Genomic DNA, 25,648 nt, shown 5'->3' on the forward strand with positions numbered 1-25,648 from the left:
AAATGGGGTCATTGGTGTTGGGGGCGTATTTATTCACCAACACCAGCATTTGGGTTTAAACTACTCCTGCCACCATCACCAGTCGCCCACCTGCATCAGTGAGAACCTCCTGGAGTGTAAAATTAATTGTTTTTGTTATAAGTGTTACAACACTTATGTGAGTATTTAGAATAAGAAGGATTCGCCCATAGGTGATATATGGGACTAAGGCAAAATAGGCTACATCAATTTTGTGCATATCTAAATAGGCCAACAACTATCGGGCTTTGCGAGCATTATTAATGCCTTGGACATTCCAGCTAAGTAATCACACCATAGAACCAATTACTAAACTACCATGTTGAATCTGTAAGAGATCCTGGAACGTCCCAGCAGGCCCGTGCTCACTCATCGCAGTTAAGCCCAATCCTTTCTCTAGCAAATGCAAAGAAACATCCCCAAATACAAGTCCCAACCCCTTCCCCACACACCAGCCCAACTCGTCAGTTTGAACTCCTCCCAACAAAGAGAAAAACAACGTAAAGGTGGCAGCAGCAGTATTATGGCGGTCACTGTGACTGCACTCAACACGTGGGGACACCATGGAGCACAGTCCATTTTAGGGCGCAAGCACCCATCAAATTTAATGTCGAACTCATAATGTTCTGTCACTTAATTTTAATTTCGACCGATAATAATCTGCGTCCCCAGCTATTGGTATAGCATGCAGCCTCCTCACGGGCTCCCCCGGACCATCCAGCATTGCCAAAGAGCACTCACCAGTATGGCAGCTGGATATTGTTATCCGGTATCATACTCAATGTAGTGTATAGTTAAATAAATGCCCAAGGGCAGGGAGCAGAGGGTCGAGGAGGAGAGTCTTGTATTAAATTGTTGCAGCCATCAGTCTCAGTCATTATCGCTGAGATTGGCGGACCCCTTAGTGAACCCCGCATCAGTGAAGCAGTGTTTCTGTCTGCTGGACTCTTGCTTTCCCCGTGTTGAACAAAAGTCTCTATAAAGTCCCTTGGCGCACGTGAGTGGATGAAGAAGTGTGCCTTTTCCTTTGTACTCTACTCGAAGGTTGGCAGGATAACACATGGAATGCTTGAGTGCTGTGGCACATAGTACTTTCTTCACCGTAGTGAAAGACCTTCTAGCCTCCTGAAGGAAGGGGAGAAGTCTGGATAAAAGGCAATGAGAGCCCCAGCATAGTGCAAGTCCGGCTGTGCTCTTAAGGCGCAGGATCTGGCTGCAGCCTCTATAATTGAGTTAGTGAGCCATACTAAGCTTAAAATTTGCCAAGGCCTGGACGCCACCGAATGGTGAGCTTTCTCCACGATGAATACACTACAAAAGGCTTCCCGACTGAACAGGGAGATCAGCATGTTCTCCACGGAGCTCTACATGTTGGTGCCATTGATTGATTCTGCTACGCCAATAATTAGCACTTTGTTGCGCTGCAAGCTGCCTTCCAGATGTATGTTCTTTGCCTTTATTGCACTGAGGTCTCTCCTAAGAGCCACAAGCGAAACTGAGGTCTGACCATGGGAATCCTCAGTGTCCGAGATCAGAGTATCTGCCTGAAAAAGTCCAGCATCTTGTCTGTCCACTCTATCTTGAAAGTGATCTATCTGTGTCTTCACATATCTATTTTACTATCTATAGAGGAGGGGGAGGGGGGCTCTCGTTCATGTCACACAGGAGTGTCACTTTGTTGCCTTCCACTGGCCCGGCTCCACGGGCATTCCAACCATGTGTCCAGCTGATAGCTTTTTATCGAATGGCAGCTTGGCTTGCTTGTGATCCGATTTCCCCAGGTTGCATGTGTACACTTTTGCTTAATCAAGCTGTTGACTCAGAGAGATGGGAAAAGTTCCTGTTGCAGTGTAGGTGCGGGGACCACAAAAGCATAAGTTATGGGCCCCTGGACGCTGCATAAAGACGAGTAATCTGCCTGGTAGATTTAAAGAAGTTCAAGGATGGGACCCTCGGACTATGCTAAGGCAAATCAGGCGAACAATGCTTCATGGCTGGTAGGCAGTGCAATCGCAAAGGATGCCAGCTCCAACAGACAGGTAGACCATGTTATAATACTGCTGAGGGATGGTGGGGCCATTCCTCTAATGAGTGTGATCGCCACCAGTGTATAATGGAGAGCCGTCCCACTCTTGAACTACCACACTGTCTGATAGGGAAGGGTCCATCCTTCCAAGTCCACACATCACGGCAGGTACCCACCCGACAGCAGCTTATGACCCAAACAGGCTTACAGACACAGGGGTAGTGTGGCAGCTGGTGAAATGCCACCTCAGTGTCCAAGGGCCCATTCAGACTGGCAGCATGAAGAGTGGTGGAGCGGGACCACCAGCCGGGGCTCTGCCCCGACGCACGATGACCACGAGTCCGTGTGGCTCCCAGAACACTACCAGCACAGTGCCTGACCTCGCCACAGGGAGCCGCGGGCTGACAACTAGCACGCCCCACCAGCACCCAGTGAAGCTGGGAGTGTGGCACACTGTGTGTCCAGAGGTAAGCCTGCCTGCTCCACCGCCTCGCAGTACAGCTGCTGTTTAAATGCCAGGCAGGTGGCGCGCCGTGATTACACCGCCTTCTTTCTTCACGGCTCTCTGGCACCACCCAAAAACGTACCTATTGTTAAAGGTAATTAAATGTATTTAATGTTTTGAAGAAATGAATGATGAACTTCATAAATAATTATCCACCCATAATAAATTGACACTAAATAATGAAAATGTTGTGTGTGGGGGATAGAAGCATTTACATTTTACCATTTTATTAAATTCTTTGTGATTGTTTGAAGGTCTTAAAATAGCTACAGATTTTCTTTATAATATGCATGCACAGGTTGAACTTTTTTTAACCTTAAAAATACCGAATTATGAAATATCTTTTAAAGCCTGTTTTGATGTGCAATATAGATTTGAGCAGATATTTTGTATGAAGTTGACCCGGTTGATCTTAGAACATAAATGTTGATGCAAAAACAAGAAACAAATACATTATCTGCAAAGCAAATTGTATACACACCCAAATGTGAAATCTTGTGATGTTTGGTCTAAGTCATTGTGTTTTTTTAAAATCCTGTTCTGTTCTTTTTGTGTCATCTCCATCCAGAATGTTGATCAGCAAAGCACTGAAACATGAAGATGAGGATGCCGAACATGATAGGTAATGTTGCACTACTGATTGAGGTATTACTTTTTATTGAAATGTGTTGGATGCAATAGCATACTTTGGAAGTTTGTGGAAAAAAATCGATAATTTTTGGATGAAAAATGAAGCTGTTGGGCTCGGAAATATTTGTTTTTACGTTTTTAAGACATTTCTAGTGTTCGCTTCACCCATCATGTACCGTAACAGCAAAGGTTTGCATGTAAACAAATCTAGAAATTCCTGCCCCTCTAATATGCTACAGACATCACCAAGTGCAAGCGTTCGAAAATTCTGAGCAGTGATTTAGCATTGGAGCAAAGCAACTGCACGTCTCTTGTTCACCTTTGAGAGGGCAGAAATAACAATTAGGGTCATTTTCTGCTAAAATTAAGCTATGCAGACATAGACCATGAGTACTGATAGGCTAACCCTAGTGTATTTATTTAGGTAGCACTTTCCATATCTTTTTCAAGGCCTAAAATGCTCTCCGGATTGAGTGAGCAGCCAATCTGTATATATTATTTACATAGCACTATTTGACCCCCTGAGTTTAGTGTAGTGCCCTAACTTTCAGCAGGTACATGGACACCCTTTGTGTGCATGATTGAAAAGGGTGTTGTTTGCAGTTAGATCTAAATGAAATGATTGTGTGGGTGCATGTGGGTTGTAGATAAGGTAGAAGTGTAGCATGACCTTCATGGCGCCCAAGCGTGATGTTGCTGATTAGTTTGTATGTTCCATAGGTTGAACCATTTATTGATCCATGCTTCATGGTGAATCATGGGCCTTGGACGGTAAGACCATTGGCTATCTGTAGTTCTTTCATGTCTGCTGTTCAAAGGAAGCTTCTTTGGAACTGAGATCTGACCTTTGGGTTTTGGTCTGTGTGATTAAAAGTGGTATTAGCTTCTCCCAAACTAGATAGGTTTGATTATCCGTGACTAACGGAACAAAAACAGAGTGGTTGTGAAATTCCAACTTTAAATAAAATTCAAACAAAAGTTTTTAAAAACGTCTTCCACATTCAGCAATTGGCATCACCGGCTCAAGTTTGAGTTGAGTTTGGCTTATCCAATCAAATATTCAGTGGCAAAGGCACATTTATCAAACTGTGGGAGGCTCTGATCGTCCGAAACTGGTTCCATTGAAAACCTGTGCTTGAAAGAAATTGGTGCACAAAAAGAGAATAATACATAAGGTTCCTGGGGACGCTATCTAATCCAGGTTATAGAGGACCTTGGCGCACAAGACATCAGGAATTCCAGCATCGGGTAAGAGATCTTCAACAAAGCAATTAATTTAACAACAAAACTACTATCTTACTCAACAGACGAGAACATTCTACTACAAAGACGTCACGCTTGGACGGTGTTTAAATCATATGGTACAAGGAAGCCTCAGGAATATTTGCCAGCAAATTTTTTTTCAACGGCTTTAAAACACCAATTTATGAAACTACGCTTTGGCATGTGGGAAACAAAGGTTCTCCTCCCTTCCTGAAAAGACAAGAATCAAAACCAAGATTGTAGACTATGTGATTATACACATGAATCTCTACAACACATTGTCTGTGCATGTCCAAAGTTATTACAAGAAAGAAAAATTTTATTAAATGGAATATGTATTAATATGAATGTTCGAGGCATGTGGGCTGCTGAATTCATATCTGTGCATAGATCGCCGCCTAGTGTTGGGTCCGGAGGATTGCACGTTGTTGTCCTGGAAGAGGCTTCGAAGTATCACGAGATAGGTGGCTCCTCCCCTGGACTACAGTGCGCATGGGCATCGCCTCCATCCCCAGATTGTTTTTTTCCGCCATTGGGTTCGGATGTGTTTCGGTTCCCTCTGTCGGAATCGATAGTTGTTTAACTTTTCTGACTTGAGACCAAAAGGTCTTTAGGATTCGCGTCGGTATTGTCATTCGTTCGGGTTTGTTTATTCATCGGCTCCGAACACTTGCTGCCCTTCCGCGTGCTGTCGGCTCCAGACTACTCAACATGGAACGTACTCCATTTAAAAGGTGCCCGGTGTGCACCTCAAAATATTCACACCTCGACGTGCACCCAGTGTGCAACAAATGTTTGTCGCCGGACCACGATGAGGCCAGGTGTATGGCCTGCTCCAAGTTCCGGTGCAAGAAAACTCTCAAGCTTCGTAGAGCCGCTAGGCTCCAGGCCCAGTTATCGGCACCCCCGCCGGACAACATCTTTGAAGAAGACGTTGATGACGACACCGTCCTACAAGTTTCGGACTCCAGCCCGGCGTCGGAGGATGACAACTACGACGCGGGGGACGAGGAATTTGAGGAAGTCGTCGGTGAGGTAGGGGACGACGACGGGGCCATTGCCACCGTGGAGGATAGCTCGGAGGAGGAGCATCCTCAGACTGATTCAGGGGTCAATCCCCATTATACGGCCCAGGTCGAGGGATCGCCTTCGGGCCTTACCCAAGACCTTACTACGCGTCCCACGGCCCCGCCTACGGGCCCGGCCACGGACATTGGTGATGCGCCACTCCCGGTACAGAAACCGAAAGTGAAACCATCAGGGTCCACACCAGCAGTGCCGAAACCGAAAGTGAAAGTCGCACTGGTGAAACTAAAGGCTCCAAAGGCCTCGGCGCCTAATACGTCCAAAATGGCCGCCGACATCAAGAGCCGTGCTAAGATGGCCGACCCGAAGACCCCGGTGTCGAAGCCGAAGGCGAAGACGACCGACGCGGCCGAAGAAGGTCGACGACCCAAAGAGAGCCTCGAAGACTCGTCAAGACGACCCCGAAGCTCTGGCTGTGCCGATTCCGGTCGACAAGACCAAGGGTGGTGATGTGTCGGCTCCGAAGACTGTGCCTTTGATCGCCGACCCGACTCCGGACTCGGGGGAATCGCATGAGCCGGTCCAGCCCTCACCGTCCTTGACCAAGAAGGTCACGGAGTCCCTTCAACGTATTCGGAAGGACACCTTGGCTCCCGGACCAAAGGATGTGGTGCCGAAGCCTCCACAGAAACCGGCAAAGGCGCAGACGCAGATCCATTTCATGCTGCTTCCGAAGACGACACCGAAGGCTTTCGCTCCAAAACCAGGGCTCGGGGCGCCCTCGAAGGTGGTGTCGACGCCAAAAGCGTCCTTGGTTGTGCCAAAGCCTCGGCTCCAGCCACTCGCGGCCGAGGAGCGTCGAGAGGTTGTCATCGACGCCAACACGGGCAAACTCTCTCTCCTGAAGAGAAAAATTACACCGGAGCCGGTGTTGGAACATTATCGTATTCCACTCAAGAAGAAGTTGGACTCTGCGGGTACTGCTGCCCCTATAGAGCCTGCATCCCCACAAAATCTGGGACTCTCACCAACTCATTCCAACGCTGGGGAAGGTGATATAGACGAGGAGGACGAGTACAATTATCCAGCGTACTCTGATCCAGAGGAGGTCAATGAGCCATGGTCTGCTGGAGGCGACCCTGAGGACCCTCAGTCTGGCCCTGAGCCGCAGCTCTTTGCTACAAAAACTTCACCTACAGAGGACTCTGCAGCCTTTAACGCCCTAATTGAGAGAGCTGCGGCCAATCATGATGTCGACCTCCATGCCGATCCAGTGGATGTCGACTTTTTGTTTGACACTTTCTCGGTGGCTGAAAAGTCAATCAAGACATTGCCCATGCTCAAGGGAGTGCTAAAGCACGCGCCGGAGGTCTTCAGGGAGCCCACTCGGGCGCGAGTCATCAATCCTCGGATTGACAAAAAATACAGGGCAGCGCCCACTGATCCAACGTACATCAAGGGACACTTACCACTGGATTCTTTGGTTGTATCCAACGCACGCAAGCGGGCAAACTCGCAGACCACGGGTGATGCTCCTCCCCCAGACAAAGAATCAAAATCTTTGAAGCCTCAGGGAAACGTATTGCTGCGCAGGCAGCTAATATTTGGCGCATTTCAAACACGCAAGCCCTACTCGCACGCTACGATAGGGCACATTATGACACCTTAGAAACACTTCTACAGCACTTACCTGATCAGTACAAAGAGGCAGCAGAAATGTTAATTCAGGAGGGAAAGCTAATCACTAATGCTTCCATTAAGTGTGCGCTGGACGTGGCTGATACCGCCTCCAGGGCTGTAAACACTAGCGTGTTACTGCGTAGGCATGCATGGCTTCGAATATCAGGCTTCAAACCAGACGTTCAGACAACCATCTTAAATCAAACAGTTAATCCAGACCACCTGTTTGGCCCTGAAGTGGATGCAACCCTTGAAAAGATGAAAAAAGACACGGACACTGCCAAGTCTATGGGGGCTCTCCAGTCCCAGCAGTTTCGGGGTGGTTCCTTTCGCCGCTCCAATAACAGGGGCACCTCAAGGGGTCAAGCATCGCAATCCACACAATACTATAAAAGCAACACCCAGACCTCATACACCAACAAGGGTAGAGGTGGTTACAGGGGCAACAACGTCAAAGGCAGGGGACGTGGAAACAACAGCTCCAGGTCCACCACCGCCAACAAACAGTGACGCCTTGTCACTGCCCCCCGACCACACAACACCGGTCGGGGGGAGACTCCAGCAGTTCCTGCCAGCGTGGAAAACCATCACCACGGACAGGTGGGTCAAATCTCTTATCCAGTACGGTTACTGTCTGGAACTCACTTCCACTCCTCCAAACATACCTCCAAGACACCGTCCTATGTCCGGCGAGCACTTGCACTTGTTGCAGCAGGAAGTCCAAGTCATGCTGCAAAAAGGAGCAATAGAGCTCGTTCCACTGCAGGAAAGGGGTACAGGGGTGTACTCTCTGTACTTTCTTATCCCCAAGAAGGACGGATCCCTCAGGCCCATCCTGGACCTCAGGCCCATCCTGGACCTCAGGCCCCTCAACTAGTACATTCTGTCGGAGCACTTCCATATGCTCACCTTGCAGCAGGTTCTCCCTCTGCTTCAGCGAGGGGACTTCCTGGCTACGCTGGATCTCAAGGATGCATACTTTCACATTCCCCTGCATCCTTCACACAAGAAGTACCTCAGATTGACGATTCAGGACCAGCACTACCAGTTCAGGGTTCTGCCTTTCGGGGTCACCACAGCGCCAAGGGTTTTTACAAAGTGCCTGGCGACTGTGGCGGCGCATCTACGACGCCAGCACATCCACGTCTATCCCTATCTAGACGACTGGCTCATCCAGGCAAAGTCAGAACAACCGTGCGCAGACCACGTGTCCCGCACCATTCATCTCCTGCACGATCTGGGATTCTCGCTGAATTACCCAAAATCCCATCTCCAACCCGCCCATATACGGCAGTATCTGGGCGCAACAATCGACACTCTGGCAGCCACTGCGCAGCCATCTTCAGTGAGAATCGCCAGTATCCAGACGCTGATCCAAAGATTCAGACCTCAGCACTCGCTTCCAGCGAAGGTGTTCATGCAGTTGATAGGCATGATGGCCTCCTGCATCTCCATCGTCCCGCACGCGAGGTTACATATGCGTCCGCTCCAGGAGTGCTTAGCACGTCAGTGGACTCAGGCTCATGGACAACTAACAGACCTAGTGTTGGTGAGCGGTCGAGCGTACAACTCTCTGCATTGGTGGAATCCACAAAACCTTTGCAAGGGCCGACCGTTCCAAGAGCCTGTGCCACAGGTTATCCTGACGACGGACGCTTCTCTCCAGGGTTGGGGAGCACATGTACTCCACTACACAGTGCAGGGACTATGGACATCACAGCAGAGGAAGATGCACATCAATGTGTTGGAACTGATGGCGATCTTCCTGGCCTTAAAGGCATTCAACGTACATCTGTAGAACAAAGTCGTGTTGATCCGGACGGACAACATGACGGCCATGTACTACATCCAGAAGCAGGGAGGCACACACTCTCCGCAGCTGTCTCATCTGGCTCAGAGCATGTGGAAGTGGGCCATTCTGAGGAACATCTTCCTCATGGCGGAGCATCTCCCGGGCAAAAACAATCAAATGGCGGACCTGCTCAGCAGGCACAGCCACCAAATGCACGAGTGGGAGATACATCCATCTGTTCTCCAACCGTACTTCCAACGGTGGGGTCATCCAGAGATAGACCTGTTCGCCACAAGGGAGAACGCAAAATGCCAAAGCTTCTCCGCCAGGTTCCCACACCCGCAATCGCAGGGCAATGCGATGTGGATGAACTGGTCAGGCAGATTTGCGTATGCTTTTCCCCCAGCACCTCTGATACCGCTGGTGGCACGCAAGCTCAGGCAGCACTCGATGACTCTCATCCTGGTTGCTCCAACGTGGGCTCGCCAACCATGGTACACCACGTTTCTGAAACTTTCCGTGGTACCGCATCAAAGGCTTCATCTCACACCCAGCCTTCTGACGCAGAGCCATGGCGGCATTCAGCACCCAGATCCGCAACAGCTCAACCTGGCGATCTGGCTCCTGAAGTCCTAGAGTTTGGCTACCTCAATCTTCCCCCCGATTGCATGGACATCATTCGGGAGGCAAGAAAGCCCACTACTAGAGCATGTTATGCGGCTAAATGGAAGCGGTTTGTCATTTATTGTGCAGGCCACGACATTAACCCGCTGGATGCTTCCATTCAGAACATCATATGTTACCTGTTCCATCTGTACCAGTGTAATTTGGCGTATTCTTCCATCCGCATTCACCTGTCTGCTATGGCCGCATACCTCCAGAATAGGCAACACCTTTCACTTTTCAAGGTTCCTGCTATCAAGGCATTTCTGGAAGGACTCAAAAGGGCCATTCCACCACGGACACCACCAGCACCTGAGTGGAACCTCAATGTGGTTCTTACAAGGCTGATGGGTCCTCCTTTTGAGCCACTGCACTCTTGTGAGCTTCAGTTTCTAACTTGGAAGGTGGCTTTCTTAGTAGCAATTACATCGCTACGGAGGGTTAGGGAGTTGCAGGCACTCACCATCCAAGAACCATTTTTCCAAGTGCATGCTAACAGGGTAGTGCTCCGCACTAACCCTAAATTTCTACCCAAGGTTGTATCTCAATTCCACATAAACCAAACAATTGAGTTGCCAGTGTTTTTTCAAAACCCTGAGTCGCTGGCGGAGCGGATGATCCACACCCTTGATGTTAAAAGAGCCTTAATGTACTACATTGACAGGACAAAGGATTTTCGAAAGACCAAGCAACTTTTCGTTGCATTTGCCTCACACCACAAGGGTAATGCTATTTCCAAAGCTGGTATCGCTAGGTGGATCGTGAAATGTATTCAGATCTGTTACGCTAAGGCTAAACGCACTCTCACTATTCCACCAAGAGCCCACTCCACCAGAAAGTTGGGGGCCTCTATGGCATTCCTTGGAAATATTCCCTTAGAGGATATTTGTAGGGCAGCCACATGGTCTACCACACACACTTTTACTAAACATTACTGTGTAGACGTGCACTCTAAACAGCAGGCAGCTGTTGGTCAGGCTGTTCTCAGAACACTTTTTCAAACTGCTGCAGCTGGCACGGGCGGCCGCCAATAAGAGGGGGACTGCTATGTATTCTATGCACAGATATGAATTCAGCAGCCCACATGCCTCGAACTGCAAATGCTACTTACCAGTATGCATCTGTTCTTGGCATGTAGGGCTGCTGACATTCATATCGCCCGCCCTCCTCCCCGGCGCCTGTAGCAGCTGCAGTATTTATATATATATATATATGCTCATAGCATGGTCATCACTCACATAGTTCACTCCATCTCTGCCAATGGCTAAAAACAATCTGGGGATGGAGGCGATGCCCATGCGCACTGTAGTCCAGGGGAGGAGCCACCTATCTCGTGATACTTCGAAGACTCTTCCAGGACAACAATGTGCAATCATCCGGACCCAACACTAGGCGGCGATCTATGCACAGATATGAATGTCAGCAGCCCTACATGCCAAGAACAGATGCATACTGGTAAGTAGCATTTGCAATTCGAACATACAGAGAAGCCTGGCTAGGAGGGACCTCTATCCCCTTAGTTTGTAGGGTAGTAAAAATGTTAAATCTGTATGTAAAAGAATTATGTAAAATTCCAGTGGAAATTCAAGCAGATTTTTAGAATTAATGGAAATTTAAAAATGTCATAGAGACAACCAGCAGTAATATTTTATCACTGTTAAATACAGACCATAGTTTTATAAATTGTATTTATTATGAGGATGATTTTTAAGGTTGAAGCACTTGACGGACAATAGAAATTTAATGATTTTTAAGGTTAAAGCACTTTACGGACAATAGAAAATGAACTTAGGTTTACTAAATGCAAATTAACGCTTCATTGTTTTAACCTTCAATCGATGATTTTTATTAGGACGCTTTATGCATATAAAATGTGTTGTGGTGTAATGGCTTTAAAAGAGCGAACATTTGAATAACATTTAATTTCATTTTGATTGTCCATATACTTTTCAAGGAGATGTTCATAGTAGGCAAGTTTGTACTAAGAACTTGTTAATGCCTTTGGTTTGTAGGAATATTGGTCCAGTGCAATGGATTGCTTTATCAACGATGCATACGGATGTGAAGGATAGTTGTGTATGTGCAGGCTTAGAACCTGTCTGGTGGCTGCGTTCTGGACTCATTGGAGTTTGTTGATTCAGCATTTTTAAGACCAGTCTAGAGTCTGTTGGTGTAGTCTAATCTTGGCAGCACTAATGCTGTTGAGGCTTGTACTATATGGGGTTAGCCCAAGTAGGGAAAGATCCATCCTAAAGTTATCATTATGTTGGGTGTTGGGGGGGGGGGGGGGAGGGTCGGAGCTAGCTATGGATGGAAATGGCCACGCCGTTGGCGAGCTCTCCCGACCACACGATCCTTTAATTATCCTGGGCATCAAACAAAGACTTAGCACTAAAAACGGACGAGCTGAGCGACGGAGATCACCTGCGATGTGACTGGGCACTCTAAAATGATCGGCGGGCCCCAAATCATAGCGGAGCGAGGCTGGCAGCCCGGCTGGGCGGTGACTATGTACTCTTGGTTGCCTGCGTGGTGACTTTCCCGGCACACAAGCCCAGGGCTCTGCTGTGTGGGGGAGGCCGGCAAGCGTGCCCTGTGCCATATTCAGCCTGTGCAGTGCGCGTGCCATCGCGCTGTGGTGCCCGGGGGTCGCTGGCGGCTGTTTACTGCCTTGAGAGACCGCGCTGACCCGGTGACGCCCCACTGGCGCTGCTCTGGAGGTGAGGGGCGTAGTCCGTGCAGACATTGGCGCAGTGAGACAGTGCACCTCGCACCACCGCGTAGCGCTACATAAATACCCATCTGCATGCAGGAGAGGATGTGGGCAAGACGAGATAACGACCACCTGGGGCAGCAGGCACAGGCTATAGCGACATGGGGCAATGCATGCAGGAGTGACCATCTGGGCAGTGTGGCTGGTGAAACTAACAGGGGGGATGTGACATGGTGCATGGCCTACACCTGCTGGACCACTCGTCATCAATTGTGCACCAACGACGCGTGGAGTAGAGACACATAGAAGAGCTATAGAAGGTTGCAGTGTGACCACAAACTATAGTAATTCCGCTAATAGCTCACGCAGCTGGTGCTCTCTGCGACTTGTACTTACAAGACTCCTTATGAGTGGCGATACACTTATCCTCCAGTGAATGTGACCGCTTGTGCCCCAGTCGCTGTTCACTCTGGGACTGTGGAGAGGTCATTGCTGGTGAGCTTCTGATTGATGTCCCCGGAGACTCTTTGCCTGCATCAAACCAGCCGAGCATGTTGTGACACTTCTGATACAAATTGCAGAACACCTCACGATCCCTATTGCTGCTGCGTTGAGCGTGTGGCGGAGCCTCTTTGCCACCACGCCACATTGCGTCTTAGTTGGCTAATACTTGTGCTGTAACCTGTCTTGCTCTAATAGTACTACATTACTTGGGAAGTGCCACGAAAATGGGGAAACTGGATCAAAATCAGCCAAAGCTGCACTCCGAACAACACAAGAAGACAGGAGACACAGAAGCTGAGGCGCCGGAGCAGAAACAAGGGAACATGATGCCAGGACCTGAATCTACAGTGGACTTCCAAGCAATGTTCGCCACAATACAGTCAACTCTCACTAACATCAATGGGCTCCTTGACCTTTCGTGTTGACGCATGTCAGCAAGAATGGACAAGCACACAGAACGCATTGACATGGCGGAACGCCTACTATCAAAAGCAGAAGACTCGTAATGATAAATCGAGCTGAAACAAACAAAAACTGATAAAACTATTCAATCTCTCCTAGCGAAACTGAAGACTTGTAGGCCCGTTCGCGCCGATGCAACCTATGGGTAATGGGAGTGGCGCGGAATCGACACGGACAGGGAACATGGACCGGTACGTTGAAATGCTCTTGGTCAACCTACTTGGCAGGGAAACTTTCTCAGATGTTTTCATTGTAGAGTGTGCTCACAGAACCCTTGCACCACCACCGATACCTGGAGCACGGCAGCATCGCATAATTGCCAAGCTACTTAATCACAGAGACAGAGATGCAGCCCTTTGTAAAGCCCGGGAGATTGGCACACTACAACATGCAGGAATGAACATTTCCATATAACCGGACTTCACATCACAAGTGCAAGAAGCGCAAAAGAAATTCCTTGAAGTGAAGAAAAAATTGAGAGATATTAACGTTCCCTATGCGATGTTGTGTCCTGCGCGTCTGAAGATCCCGGAAGACGGCAAAAAACACAATTTGCAATGACCCTAAAGAAGTTCTCAAATACTTACAGCTGAAACACCCACAGGCCCTTCATCATAAATCTCAGAGAGGACAGAATGCTGACCAGGATCCCACTTCTGATGTGGAATAAGAGCAGAGACCTTCACGAACATGATGTACATTATCCAGTGGTGGTAACAGTGAACTCGCAGTACTCATAGACTCTCTGTAACTTACTCTATGCACTTTGATATACCATGGAACATGTAAGCTTAGTACACGTAATCGCTCATAACGCACTCTATTGTTTAACTACTTTATTTCCAAAACCTCTGTGACATAATTACTTAATTTCTGTATCTTGGTTGTGAAATGATGCCTCTAGATGTTGAAATTGCTAAGTGGTTCGGGCGTGGTCCCCCACTCTTTTTTCGGGTGGAGTAGTTGACCGGCGACCGCCGCCCCCCCCCTGTGTATACCACTACTATTGTTTATCTGGGGTAAGATTTGCGGGAAGGGTTAAATTGTTAACAGGTACGGGATTATGTCTTTGCCATGTTTGGGATGGCGGAGCGGGTGGGGGGAGGTATGGGGTGGGGTTTTTTGTTACACTGACGGTCACATACATACCAAGACGTCACAATTGTGCACACCATCAAATCGCCTACTCCAGGATCATGCACACAAATGTACGCTGACTATGGTCAAAGCATGCAATGCTAGCTCTAACAGAAACCGCTGGTATTGGCAAGTACGTATTCGAACGCTAAAGAACGCTAAGAACACGCCCTTACAAGCTCTAACGTGGAATGTAAGAGGCCTTAACAATCCTAAAAAGATCAGACAAGTTTTTGCCTACCTTGACAGACACCTCGTTGATATTGCGCTCCTTCAGGAACGCATTTACTTAAGCAGGGCAGATATGTAATTGTCACAGGTGTCTTAAGAGGCACAAGAATAGGCATTATTAATGTATATGGTCCGAACACTGATGATCCTGTCTTCTTCACGCACATCTGGACGCAAATACGAGCATTGCCAGATATGGAATTGATATGGGGGAGACATAAATGTAGCGCTGGACAACACGTTAGACAGATCCCAGAATACTACAGAACGGCACACACATGCTGCCTCCATCATTCTCAATGCATGACGGAATTCACATGATTGATGTATGGCGCACACGCAACCCGGCAACTCAGGAGAGCACACACTCATCAACTGCAAGTAACAGCTGGTGGAGACTGGATTACTGGCTCCTCACGAGTTAAACCTTCACATGGGTTAATGACGCCACACACCTCCTCAAAACACTCTCTGACCATAAGCCAGTCCTCCTGGCGTTAACGATTTCGACATACATACCCCCGCCATTCATGTGGCGATTCAACGCCTCTGCGTCGTCTATGAATGATTTAGCACCGGGTGCCCCACGAACATGCATTGCACTAAGGGCGATGGAGGCGGCCCCCTTCCGTCCGCGCTCCGGCGATAGAAGATTATTTTGTTAACAATACCAAATCCGTTGACAGTGTAGGCACCTTGTTGGAAGCTTTTAAAGCCACACTGAGGGGGTTTGTATAAGCACGATGGCAGGTATCTTGAAAGATATCAGAGCTCAACTGAAGAACTGTGAAGATTGCATACGACGCCTAGAAGCAGAGTAGGACACATCTCATAGTGCACTCACCCTTAGTGAATTGCGTGAAGAGCTGAACAGATATAATGCGGTAGCAGAGGATGATGTCAAATACATCTCCCGACGCCAGGTAGCGCGCAGATTGGGAGAGGGAGGTAGACCAGGCAGATCACTAGCTCAAAAGGTGCGCATAGAACACAAGCAGCACAAGGTGACTCAAGTAGAGGATGATAGTGGGAACCTACACTATGATACCCCAGGCATACTTCACTCTTTTGTGGAAACATACAGTACATTTTATAGGTCGCAGCACACAGCACATGAGTCCGAAATTTTAGATTACATCAAAGATATAGCCTTGGTGTGGCTGTCTGACACACATCGTGTATATCTAGCACAACCTATCTCGGAGGAAGAGCTACTAACAGCAATCAAATCGCTACCAAATGGTAAATCACCAGGCCCCGACAGGTACACTGCCGAATTTTATAAAGCATATTCGGATTTACTCATTCCACCATTGTTTGAAATGTACGATGAAGCTTATAATAACAAAATACTACCCTCGAAGCTTCGCAAAGCCCTTATAGTGGCTCTATTGAAGCCAGATAAGAGACCGGACAAGGCAGAATCTTATAGACCTTTATTGCTGATAAACACTGATGCTAAGATACTAGCCACGATACTGGCTACAAGACTGCAGCCACTTATGCCCACGATGGTTCTGCCGGACCAATCCGGCTTTATTCCGGCTCGGTCGACAGCGCACAACCTACGCACCATATTTGTCCTGCTACATCAGCTGAATTCGGACCTGCAGGTCGTGGCTGTGCTGTTAGATGCCGCCAAGGCCTTCGACTCTTTTGAATGGCCTTATCTGTTTACAATACTACAAGCGATGGGTTTACCAACCATGTTCATTAATTGGATTGCCCTATTTTATACTCAACCCACCGCCCATATCAAGGTCAATAGACACATATCGGACAAAATAGGAATACAGCGTGGCACCAGGCAGGGTTGCCCGCTCTCTCCAATACTATTCGCCATTGCTCTGGAGCCACTAGCGTGTACGATCCGGCAGACCTATGCGTATGCGGCACTGCAATTCAGCCCGAGACCTATCATCATATCATTTTATGCGGATGATATGGTTCTCTACCTTTGAGACCCGGAAGAAACACTTTCTTCGCTACTGCGCGAGTATATGAAATATGGGCGTGTCTCGGGACTTCAAATTAACTGTAGTAAGTCGGCTGTCATACCACTAACAGCATGCACCAACGCACCACAAATGTAATTTTCACTTGTGTGGCACGAAGATCCAGTCAAGTACCTGGGAATCTGGATGCATCCGGATGCGGAACTGGTGTTGAGATGTAATTATGGAACCACAATAGACCGCATAGAAATGCAAATATCTGGGGGGGCGGAGCTTGCTGGTGTCCATGCCGGACGTGTGAGCGTTGAGCTCCTCGCTGTAGCCCCGATATAATCCTACAGAACTATCCTAAAAGTGCCTTTACTGCCTTCTATGTGGTGGAGGGCTTTCCTACTCCCCACTGTGCGTCCGGGAGGACCAAAATTGGGCGACTCGGCAGCCGTAAGCAGCACCACGGAAGAGGACCCAACCGGTGGCGGACCAGGCCTGACACTGCGGCCTTTCCTGCGGGAGCGCTCCGACGACGTCACTCTGCGTGCGGTCTGAGCGACCTTGTGCGTCCCGGACAGGAGGACCCGCGGTCGGAGGAGGAGTGTCCACTTCCCCGAGCACTCTGCGCTCCTCACTGAGAGACGCAACGGCGGCAGGAACCTACAGTGAAGCGGACCGGACTTCGACAGGTGATTGCTGGGGGGCGGCTGCAGGGCTCCGGGGGAAGCTGCTACCGGGTGCCGCTGCCTTGATCCCCCCTTGTGTGCCGCTCCTACTGCCTGAACCAGCCGTGAGTGGCCTATGACCGCCGGTGCACATAGCTGAGTGCTCGGCCCCTGCAACGATCTGTTTTGCCTGTGATAGACTGCTGCCTGGTCCTGAGAAACCGGCGATCGCCGATTGGGACCCCTGGGGGTCTCGCTGGGCCCTGCGGCGTGGAAGTGGAGCCTTGCCCCCCGACCGACTCTAATCCAGGTCACTGCGACCCCCGAACCTCGATAGGGGCGGCAGCCCTACCGATCACAGAGTTGGGGGGCGCCATGCGGGTGACAGGATGACATACTCTGGGGCAAGTGACGGCCGCCATTTTGAAGCCGGGTCTGATTCTGAGGCAGCCATTTCCTGCAGCGTTAAGGCTTCACTTTGGCTGCATTGCAGGACTACCCACGCGGAGGTGGTGTGGACCGGCACGGTCAGACGTGGAGGGAGTGATTAGAGTGGGGGAGCATCTGCCAACGCTCGGGGCCTAAGACGGTGTGAGGCTGCGAGAACACCTAGCCCGGGATCTGCTCTGCTCCCTAAACGAGGCGCACAACACGGCAGAGGGGAACGCTGCAGTGAGCTTACTGGCAAGGACTCGGAGTGGGCCACACTTGAACTGTATGGGGGGGTCGCACTACTGTAGTGCACTCCAATAATCCTTGTATTGCGAGGAAGCGTAGCACTGATACCTGGGGATTGGAGTCTGCACCGCCACTGAGAAGATCACTAGAACATCAGGGGTATAGCTCGCTTGCATGTCTACCAGACTGAACATGGGCAAAAACGATAGAACACAGTCTAAACTCACTTTTGAGCAACGGCGAGTCAAGGGGTCCGAGGTGCCGGCTCCGGAAGCGTCCCCCAAAGGGGCGACCTCATTGGGTCCCATAAACTCGGATATCCGCGACATGCTTGTTGCTATGGAGAAAGGGATACAGGACAGTATAGCATTGGTTGGGACTAAAATTGATGCCCTGTCCTACCGCATGGATCGCATGTCGGAACGAGTGGATAAACACGCCGAGCGCCTCGACATGGCGGAGCGCCGGCTGACGGAGGCGGAGGAGGCCCAGTCGGAGTGGGACAAGGACCGCAAGCAATTTGGAAGGCTCCTGCAGGTGATCCAAGACAAATCGGAGGATTTGGAGGCGAGGTCACGGAGATCCAACATCCGTATCACAGGCGTGGCAGAGACTACACAAACCGGCAAGATGGAGCTCTTTGTGGAGAAACTCCTCAAGGTCCTGCTCGGGGATGAGGCCTTTTCCCCCATGTTCATTGTGGAGAGGGCCCACCGCTCTCTCGGTCCCAAGCCGAAGCCGGGCGCAAATCCGAGACCCTTCATAGCGAAGCTCCTGAACTACCGGGACAGAGACACCGCACTCCGCTTAGCTAGAGACAAGGGTAAGCTGCAATACGAAGGGATGGACATCTCGCTCTATCCGGACTTCACCGCAAAGGTCCAGGAGGAGAGGAGGCAATTTGCACCTTACAAGCAACAGCTGCGTGATCTTGGATTGGACTACGCGATGCTATATCCGGCGAAGCTTCGGATTAACAGACAAGGGCACTCGCATTTCTTCACTGATACTAGGGAGCTGCAGAAGTCACTGAAGGCGTGGTCCAGGGAGCGCAGGAATAGCCCTAGTAAAGACCAAGAGTACCTTGCTTCCTCTTCGCTGCTGGAGGAGCAGGATTGAGCGCTCTGCATTTGTTTGGTTCGGTCGCGGCCTTGCTGTGATTGCCGCTACACCGTTGGGTAGATGCTGCCCAGCGTCGTGCAACATACAGAGTGATGATGGTGTTGTATGCCATCAACACGGATGGAGCCCCTGGCTTTGAACTTGGAATCTCCGGCTGGGTGAGATCTTACTGATTTGTTTCTGCAATGTGGGGATCCGGGGGGGTTCCTTTGTTGAAGTGGCAGGGCCACAACACAGTCCTAACTCTCTGAGTGCTGGGGCCATGCAGCAGTTGGTACACTGGGGGGAGCTGCCTTGCCGGTGACGGAGGGGAGTGACACTAAGCGTTTCACAGACTAAACCTCATGTTGGCACAGAACGTTTGCGAGGGGCATGGCACTGGAGTGAAGCAGAAAGGTGGTTTTGGACAGATTTCCACTTGCTTTGCTGGCAACGTCTGCCCCTGTGCTTTTGGCTTACTGGCTCCGGAGAGAGTCATTTCAGGGACTTATTTGGTTGGATTCCCGGGGCGATGGCGGGTGGTATTGAGATCTGTCTGACCAGGTTGGGGGTGGTCGGCTGTGGGCGGGGGGAGGGGGATTCTTGTATGATTCGGTTGGGGCTGTTCTTTTTGATGGGTTTGGGGACTCTGTTTCAAGGGGGGATGTGCCAGGTGTCAGATGTGATGTGGCAAGCTCTATGGTCCGGACTACGGAACCCGAGAGTTCTAGATTGCTTAAGTATAATTATCTACCAGTACGGAACATAAATGGAGGACACTGAAGTCCTAGGGGTGAGTGGTGACCCGGGTCTTTTGAGGGTGCTGTCATGGAATGTGAGGGGGTTGAACGACTATAGGAAGTTGCGGAAAGTTATGAGCTATCTACATAGGCACTGCATAGATGTTGCCCTACTTCAGGAAACACACCTCCACTCTCCAGTAAAATGCTGGCTGCTAGAGGTCTAGGTGGCTGCAGTGTAGCAGCTGCTTTCACTACTCACTCGCGGGGGGTGGTGACATGGGTTAACCCCAGATCGAACCTAAAGCTGACTCCCCTATCTGCAGACCCGGAGGGCAGGTACCTAATTGCCCGGTGTAGGGGTAAAGGTCAGGATTTGCTGTTGGTAAATGTTTATGGTCCGAATTATGACAATCCTGCTTTCTACTCAGCGCTGGCGGATTTGTGCAGAATGCATGTTGGTTCCAGAATGATGTGGGGGGAGATTTCAATTTTGTGATGCACCCAGGTCTGGATCGTTCCACGGGGTCAGCCCGCAGTCCTGCGGCGGCGGCTGCTGCTCTCATGCACTCGGAACTAATCAAGTTGGGCTTGGTGGATGTATGGAGGCACAGGCATCCAGGGAAGGGTGGGTACACACATTACTCAGCCTACCATGACATACACACTAGGATTGACTATTGGTTTGTCTCGACCCCGCTGTTGAGATCTGTGACGAATTGCACGATTCTTCCCCGCACGTTATCAGACCACTCACCACTGCTTTTGTCCCTCTGTACACCAGCTAGGAAAATTCCCCCATTCACATGGCGGTTTCCCCCGTATTCTTTATTGGACGGGGTATTCAGAGGGGAGTTAGCTGAGGACATAGACACGTTCTTTGCAACCAACTTGGGATCAGTGGACAGCTTTCAGACGGTGTGGGACACCTTTAAGGTCTATATCCACGGGATGACGATAGCAAAACACTCTGGGGTACTCCGTTCTATAAGACATAGGCTCAAACAGCTTGAAACGCAATTGGCAGACTTGGAGAAGCAGCATAGGCTCACGTCGGACAGGGACACGGAAGAACAGATTAAGACCCTACTTAAGGAATTCAATGAGGAAGCGGATAGGGAGGTCAAACATATGGGGAAGTATGCCACAGCCCGAGCATATGGTGAGAGGGATCGCCCGGGTGCTTTGTTAGCCAGGTTGATGCGGAATGGCAGGCCCCACCTTGTGGTCGAGGAGCTGATTACATCCTCGGGTGGGGTAGTCACGGAGGAGGCTGACATAGTTGCGGAGTTTAAGGACTATTACTCTACACTTTACAGCTCTAGAGCTGGGCAAATGGAGGATGAAATTGACGACTACCTGAGTTATATCAGGATGCCCTTCCTGGAAAACTTCCAAAGAGAATTCCTCATGATGCCCATCCAGCGAGATGAGATACTAGAAGCGCTGGAAGGAATGAGGTCATCCAGTGCGCCAGGCGCTGATGGTCTCACAGTAGCTTTTTATAAGGCCTTTAAAGATACTCTCATACCGCACTTAATGTCCCTCTTTGATGATATATGTCAACAGGGTAGTATGTCAAAGTCCATGCGTGAGGCCCTTCTTGTCACGATCCCCAAACCAGGGAAGTCCCCTAGGGAATGCGGTTCCTACAGGACACTTTCTCTCCTGAATGTGGACGCCAAGTTGTATGCGAAAGTACTAGCGGCGAGATTGGCTATAATTGTCCCGGAAATGGTTGCCCCGGAACAGGCGGGCTTTGTGCCTGCTAGGAACCTAACGTATAATCTCTGCACAGTTCTAGGCACCATTCAGCATGTGCGGCAAGACACCAAGGCTCTGGCAATTTTCCTGGACATGGAGAAGGCCTTCGACTCCGTGGAGTGGCCCTTCATGTTACGGGTATTACGGAAGTACGGGCTGGGGGAACCCTTCTTACAAATGCTAGGTGCCCTTTACTACAAACCCTCGGCACGGTTAAAACTGGGAGATACAGTCACTGACCCAATCGAAATCAGCAGAGGCACCAGACAAGGCTGTCCCCTGTCACCGCTGCTGTACGCACTAGTGGCGGAGCCCCTGGCATGCGCGATCAGGGAATACCACAAACACGAGGGAATCAACTTCCCTACATATAAGATCGGTATATCCACGTATGCGGATGATACATTGCTCTGTCAGGGAACCGGAGGCTAATCTTGCTTCAGTTCTGCGGGAGGTGGTGAAATTTGGAGCGCTTTCCGGTTTGCGGGTGAACTGGGACAAATCGGTGGCTTTACCGCTCACTCCAGTCACTGCCCCGTTCACGATGGAGTATCCGCTACAGTGGACTTCGGATCCCATACTGTATCTGGGGATCCGTCTACACACTGACCCCGAGCTATTGGTCCTTGAGAACTATGGGAGGGCATACAGCAAACTTGAAGACGACGTGGAGACTTGGAATATATTACCGCTGTCCCTGATGGGGAGAATAGAGATAATGAAAATGGTGGTGCTGCCTCGGTTCCTGTTCCTCTTTACCAACATACCTGTGGTTCTCCCCAAATCCTTCTTTCGACGGCTCACGCAGACCCTTATTAGGCTGGCGTGGGGTGGCAAATAGCCGAGAGTTCAATGGAAGACACTTCTACTTCCCTATGAACGGGGGGCCTGGGAGCACCGGACCTAGAACAGTATTATTGGATCGCGCAGGCGTCGCATCTGCACACGTGGATCCACGGAGCTCCTGACATTCCACATGTTAAACTGGAGCGGCTGTTTGCGGAACCGGTTCCTCTTCCGGCCACGGTATGTCAACCGGTGGACCGCAGGACGGGGGTCTTGGATTCCATTACGGTTACGAACCATGCATGGCATGAATTACTGAAAAGGCAGGATGGTGTTAGGCTGTACTCCCCCCTCATGCTGGTGGAATGGGCGGTGTGGATCCCCCCGCTAGCGGACAAAGGGGTGGTGAGGGCACTGCAGGACCTCGGAATCGCAAAGTTAGGGGACCTGTTCTTAGACGGCACCCTGAAGACACTCCCCCAGATTCTCCAGTCGCAGACTGGGAAGTCGCTCCTCCACAGCTTCCAATACCATAGGGTGCGCAGTGCCCTGCAGGGACTGCTTTGCCCGGAGCTGGCGGAACCTCAGGAGATGCCGGAACTTACCTATGTTATTAATAACCCCGCAACCAGTAAACTAGTGTCCAGGCTTAAAAAAATGGGGGACAAACATAGGGCTTGTCCACACTCTCCGGCTAGGGAGGCCTGGCAGACTGATCTCCAGATGCAAATCTCTGATGAGATGTGGGGCTATTGCTGTTCCAACACCAGGAAAATATCTCTGATCAATAGACATAGATTGATACATTTTAAATACTTGCAGCGGGTCTATTACAGCCCCGGATAGGCTGCATAGATATGGCTTGAGGGGTTCCGCGGACTTCATACACATGGCTTGGTCTTGCCCCGGTATCCACAGGTTCTGGACGGAGGTATTCGCGGAATTAGGCCTGATCCTAGGCATCGACCTTCAGCCTGAGCCCGCCATTGCATAGCTGGGTTATTCCAAAAATCTACCGGTGGCGATGCGTAGATTGGCAGATATTGCCCTGCTGACTGCCAAACGTACGGTAGCCATGTGCTGGATGAGAGGGCCCCTTCCGACTAAGAGGAGGTGGGAATCTGATCTTCTGTACTGCAATACGCAGTCGATGGCTTATAGCGAACTACTTCCCCCCAAGAGTCGCCCCAAGAACTTCTGGGGGCTGTATAGGGCCTATCTAGACGCGAAAGATGATTCCGACCCGGAATCTGACCCAGAAGACGTAGAGGACTGTGATGCTCGGGAAGAGGAGACTGGGCACCTGGAATGCGCTAGCGCGCTTGATTGAGGAGACAACGGGTGTATAGGGGGGGTCCGTCCTACCGGGGGCCAGGTGCTGCATAGGGGGAGCCTGGCCTGTACATGCCCGGGGGCATGACGTCGAGAGGGGGTGGTGTATACTGAAGCCTGGGTCCTACTCTGAGCTCATTCTGATGGGTGGTCCACAAGGACTGGTACAGCAGGTGCACGGACGACTCGTCCATCGCGACACACACTGAGGAGTCTGGCACACTTTGGGTGGGGTGGTCTACTGGGGAGGGAGCGGGTGTTTGGTTAAGGGGGGGTTCTTTTCTAGTACAGGTTTCTTTAAGGTACACTAACTCCTGGCCTACACGCTCGAAGCTTCCATCGTATCTGAGCTCCAGCATCGGAGAGACCGGTGGTGGCATGCACATCAGGGACACACTATGTGACACCAGGGAAGGATGGTTGTGGTCCACCTTTGGACATAAAGGTGTAATGCATTCATGCTCTTAGCCCTTAACACCGCCAGGCCCCCGGGATGCTGGCATGCAGGCTGTGTACAATTTCCGGGGGTTGACGTGCTGTGATGGTGTGGACTGCTGCCGGCCTCAGGGTTGTAGGCTGTATAAGCTGTGTACCAATTGTATATGCAATAAAGTATAAAGTTAATAAAAAAAAAAAGAAATGCAAATATCCAGATGGATTACACTGCCCTTGTCACTGGCTGATAAAATATCCCTATTGCCCAAACTGCTATATCTTTTTATTAATATAACAATAAAGCCTCCAGCTCCAATTTTTAAACGGATAAGCTCTAATTTCAGCAGGTTGATATGGGCTGGGAAACAAGCCTGAATAAGCCTTCAAACCATGTCAATTCCATATGCCTCGGGTGGTTTTGCAGTCCCGGAAATACCCTTATATTATCACACAGGCACAATACGTGTACTACTGGTACCACCCGGTGAGGTATCTGCCGCATTTAGCAGTGGAAGATGATGATGCAGCTCCCATACCATTATCAATTGTACTCAAGCATACTCGACATCAGTTAATGCCACGAGAGATAAACACGATTCGGACAACATCAGAAGCTTGGCACAGCTTAGTCTAAAGGCAGGCAAAATCCTGATATATGCCCCAAGCCTGCCACTCTCTCACCATCCCGCGCTGTCAGTCACGCAAGAACAAAATGCATGAGGATCCTAGAACAAATAGGCATCACACAAATGGGGGATTTATATCCAGACTGTACATTCATCACATTAGACGATCTGTCCTACATCAGCAACCAAGCACTACTATTCAGATTTATCTACCACAGATCACGGGCAGCCATTAAGGAGCTGTACTCCTCTTTCCCAGCTGAGCCACCGACGCTACAGCCATTGCAGACGATAATAACAACTCCTACTCATACTAACATAATGGCCGAAAGGAAATGGAGACAACATCCCTCCTCCCCGGAGCTGAAAGCCCTCAGAAAAACTAGAAATGAATACAATAAAAAGATAATCAACTCCAAAAAAGAATTTATCCGATCGGAATTGGACAGAGCCACAAACAGACCGCGAAAACTCTTCGAGATTTTAAAACAGCAGTCAAACAAACTAGCCAAAACGGTTCAAGAGAATACAAAAACTCCCATAAGCTGCGAGGAATTCTCCTCATTTTTCACGGAAAAATCCAAATTACTAGAGGTGGAACTCTCAAATGCAGCAACTAACCTCTCGACCCTTCCTCCACCGAAAAATGAGGCCAATGCCGCAACAGAAGACCTACAAACAAAAAATATGGCAAAATGGGATACATTTGAATTATATGATCAGAGAAAGATCGCCAAAACGCTGGCGGAACTCAGACCGAACAACCACTATCAAGATCCTCTACCGGGAAAATGTGTAAGAAAAATCAGCCACACTCTAGTTCCGATATGGACTGAGATAATAAATGCCTCACTTGCACAAGGAACCCTCCCGGACTGCCTAAAAACAGGGCTGGTAGTGCCCATCATTAAAAAGCCGACGGCTG

The 25,648-nt window shown here is 49.8% G+C and overlaps 1 protein-coding gene across 1 annotated transcript in view; it reads left to right on the plus strand.

The window, feature by feature from the left end:
- HOMER1 (homer scaffold protein 1) overlaps window positions 1-25,648 on the plus strand; it is a 754,981-nt gene that overhangs the window by 583,425 nt on the left and 145,908 nt on the right. Inside the window, exon 6 of the mRNA XM_086960736.1 lies at window positions 3,118-3,171. Coding sequence (XP_086816862.1) covers window positions 3,118-3,171 — 54 coding nt within the window. The remainder of the gene's footprint in view (window positions 1-3,117; window positions 3,172-25,648) is intronic.

Source organism: Lissotriton vulgaris, chromosome 3_1 (genome assembly GCF_964263255.1).
Source record: "Lissotriton vulgaris chromosome 3_1, aLisVul1.2, whole genome shotgun sequence".
Taxonomy (NCBI): domain Eukaryota; kingdom Metazoa; phylum Chordata; class Amphibia; order Caudata; family Salamandridae; genus Lissotriton; species Lissotriton vulgaris.